This window comes from Rutidosis leptorrhynchoides, chromosome 5 (genome assembly GCF_046630445.1).
Source record: "Rutidosis leptorrhynchoides isolate AG116_Rl617_1_P2 chromosome 5, CSIRO_AGI_Rlap_v1, whole genome shotgun sequence".
Taxonomy (NCBI): Eukaryota; Viridiplantae; Streptophyta; class Magnoliopsida; order Asterales; family Asteraceae; genus Rutidosis; species Rutidosis leptorrhynchoides.
The window spans coordinates 344350735-344354697 of record NC_092337.1 but is presented as its reverse complement, the minus strand read 5'-3'; the positions used below and the strand labels follow the sequence as shown (position 1 = coordinate 344354697).

At 31.4% G+C, this 3963-nt stretch overlaps 1 protein-coding gene across 1 annotated transcript; it reads right to left on the bottom strand.

Annotated features, from left to right (window-relative positions):
• Window positions 1–3065: 3065 nt before the first annotated feature.
• Window positions 3066–3551, bottom strand: LOC139849621 (secreted RxLR effector protein 78-like). Its single transcript, XM_071839255.1, has one exon. The coding sequence runs from the start codon at window positions 3549–3551 to the stop codon at window positions 3066–3068; it is 486 nt and encodes a 161-aa protein (XP_071695356.1).
• Between the last annotated feature and the right edge of the window lie 412 nt (window positions 3552–3963).

Genomic DNA, 3963 nt, shown 5'->3' with positions numbered 1-3963 from the left:
GATAACTATGTTAACTTTCATTTTATTTAATATGAAAGTAAGAACGTGGAGTGTAAATAACTTAGATGTTGGATATCGACAAGTTAAGTAACTCGACATTTTTCATTAAGATGATTTCATACGTTTATTTAACCTTTGGACTTTATCCCATACTTTACCAACAGACTGTAATTTAAAAACTTGAAACCTATTATGAATATATATAATTCTACTTTTCTAAAATGTTTTATGATATAACGATTTAAATTAAATATATTTATACGCGTATTATACGTACATAATTTTATACTTTTACTATACTTTAACTTTACCTTTACTTTACTTTTACTTTACTTTAACTTTAATAATTCACTTTAATAATTCACTTTAATAATTCATACTTTAATAATTCACTTTAATAATTCAAAAATCTATTATAAATAGAATTCAATAGTTTTCATTATTTCATAGAAACTTGAAAATATATTTCTCTAAACTCTCTCAATCGAATTACATATATATATTTACTTAGTATTATTTCAAGATATTCTTAGTATACATAAAATACTACGACGGAGTTATATTCAGACGATTTCAAAATAAGTTTTCAAACGGAATAGAGCTAAGGAAATTATGGGTTATAGCTATGGAGGTTATGGGTATTGTTCGAGGGTATTACTCGTGAGGTCAACCTAACGTTTATCATTTTCGTTGCGTCTACGTACTTTCCTGCAATATTGAATCATAATATTGATACGTGAGCATTCATATCTTATCTTTTATATATTAATAGTGTATCCCTGACTAGTGCTCGAGTATATATGATTATGCATGTTTGTATGCTTAGTTTGGTCGTTAAATAGTTTATGATAAATCACAAATTTGATACATATGCTACTGAGATAAGGTATATGATATGCATGTCATTGAAAAGCTAAAGAAAAATTAATAACTTTTCATTTAGAAATCGTGTGGTTTCGATGAACGGATTAAAAGATATGGTCAACTGAATTATCATTAATTTTAATATTATTATTAAAACGATTATTATAATTGTTATCAGTTGATGTTATTACTAAAATTATCTTTATTACTAAAAATTAATATTTTTATTGAAACTATCATTTTATTATTTTTATCATTATTATTGTTATCAATATTATTTTATTAAATAAATATGCGTACAAAGATATTTTTACCACACGTAATATAATTACATTAATAATACATACCACTATATTTTTATGATATTAAGTGAATTTTATAAATTTTATTACTTGAGATATATAAAAGTATATTTTTATCATATATGGATTTTAATATAAATTTTTATTTATTAATAAATGACTTGTATTATTTAGTATAATAAGATCTGATAAATATATTTAAATATATAAAACGACTATATATAAGTTATATAATAAACATGTATAGATTTTGGAAGTCATTTTGGGTCAAGTTTACTTTTGTTGACTTTTGCATGTCGGTCTCGAGCATTAGGATTGTGATACACTACGACTTGACCTAAATTGTTAGACAGATATTGACCAACATATAAATATATATACTTAATATAGGTTCGTGAATCCGAGACAAACCCTGCACTTGTTCAGTGCCGTCATATACATAATTGTTACGAAATACAGTATTGTGAGTTTCATTACTCCCTTTTTATATATATTTTTGGGCTGAGAATACATGCACTGTTTTATAACTGTTTTACGAAATGGACACAAATACTAAAAACATATTCTACGTTGAGTTGTACCACTTTGCATATTTTTCCCTAATAGCTTGGTAACTACCATTTACATGCGGTATTGTAAACGCGAATCCTGTTGATAGATCTATCGGGCCTGACAACCCCAACCGGACTGGACGACCAGTATTCAACGGTTGCACAGTACTTCGTTTCAGTGACTACAGTTGGTACAGTGTAGTGAGATTTCATAATAAAGGGAATATGCGACGTTGATTAAATGTTAAGTATGGTTACCAAGTGCTCAACTACTTAGAATATTTTTATTAAAACGTTTATGTATATGAAATCTTGTGGTCTATTACTATTACGGAAATGATTGATTATGATAAACTAATGAACTCACCAACCTTTTGGTTGACACTTTAAAGCATGTTTATTCTCAGGTATTAAAGAAATCTTCCGCTGTGCATTAGCTCATTTTAAGAATATTACTTGGAGTTATTCATGACATACTTTAAAAGACGTTGCATTCGAGTCATTGAGTTCATCAAGATTAATATTAAGTCAATAATAGTTTGATGTAATATGAAATGGTATGCATGCCGTCAATTTTTGATGTAAAGAAAGTTTGTCTTTTAAAAACGAATGCAATGTTTGTAAAACGTATCATATAGAGGTCAAATACCTCACGATGTAATCAACTATTGTGAATCGTTTATAATATATATGAACGGGTCCTTTCAACAAATAGAATTCCAAAGGCTAGCGTTTGGTTTCCGGACAAGCCTGTTTCCAAGCACAAGACCACCATTAGAACCATAAATGCTACGAATTACGGTGACCCACAAAGTGTTAGTTTCGGTTTTAAACCTCCACCACCACTTACAAAGAAGAGCTAAATTTTTACTTTTTAAGGACATGATATTTAAACCTCCTTCTTCGTGAGGAAGAAGGATTTTTTCCCACTTAACCCATGACATTTTAGAGTTGAAACCCGTCCCGCCCCAAAAAAATTTCCGTCTCACACTCTCTAGAGAATTTAGCACACAAGTAGGGGCACGAAAGAGCGAGAAGTAATACAGAGGTAGGCTAGAGAGAACCGACTTAAGTAAAGTTAACCATCCACCGAATGAAATCATTTTTGCTCTCCAATCCGCTAACCTCTTGTTAAATTTCTCGATCACCGGGGACCAATCATTCAATTTCTTCATCTTATTACCCACGGGAATACCCAAATACATGAAAGGCAATCGACTGGCAAGACACGAACACCAAGACGCAAGAGCTTCCACGTTATCATTACTAATGCATATCCCAAATAATTGACTTTTATTATAATTAACCTTCAACCCCGAAGCCCGTTCAAAGCATTCCAACAAGAACATTAAATTTCGCGCATTACGTCTACTCCATTCGCCAAAAAAATCGTATCATCCGCATATTGCAAATGAGAAATGACGACTTTATCTTTACCCACCTCCACCCCTTTATACATCCCTCTCTCAACCGCCATTTTCGTTAGGATATTAAGTCCCTCCGCTGCAATAATAAAAAGGAAAGGTGATAAGGGATCACCTTGGCGAACGCCCCTTTTAAGATTAAACTCACTTGTCGGAGACCCGTTTATGAGAATGGAGATTGTAGCCGATTTAAGACACGAGGAAATCCACTTACACCATATGGTACCGAACCCCATAGATTTCATCAATTCAAGAAGATAATCCCAATTAACCGAATCAAAGGCTTTCTCGAAGTCTACCTTAAAAATTAGGCCGTGCTTTTTGTTTCGTTTAAGATCTTCGACCACTTCATTTGCAACTAACGCACCGTCTAGAATATATCTACCCCCAAGAAACGCACTTTGTTCCATCCCTACAAGACGAGGTACCACTTTACGAAATCTCAAAGACAACATCTAGAATATACATACTTTTATTTTTAATAAAACTTACAATTAAACATTCACACAATTAGCAGTTCTCAACAAGATCCAATTACACCACTAATAATTATGAATTAATAAATTCACAAAGAGGAGTTTGGATATATATTTTTAGCGAGCGATGCAAGAACGGTAGAAACAATATCCGCGTCTAGGTTGAAACATATATTCAAAGTGTATGAATATCTCTATGGTTGATCCACACAGTACGTCAATCAACACCAGTCGGATGCTAGTCCGTATAACCCGAAACTTAGTAGAAAAGCAATAAAATAACTCCTTTATTTTATTCTTGCGTCAAACTATCATGATCTTACTGTATTTGTAGTTTGGGAAAATC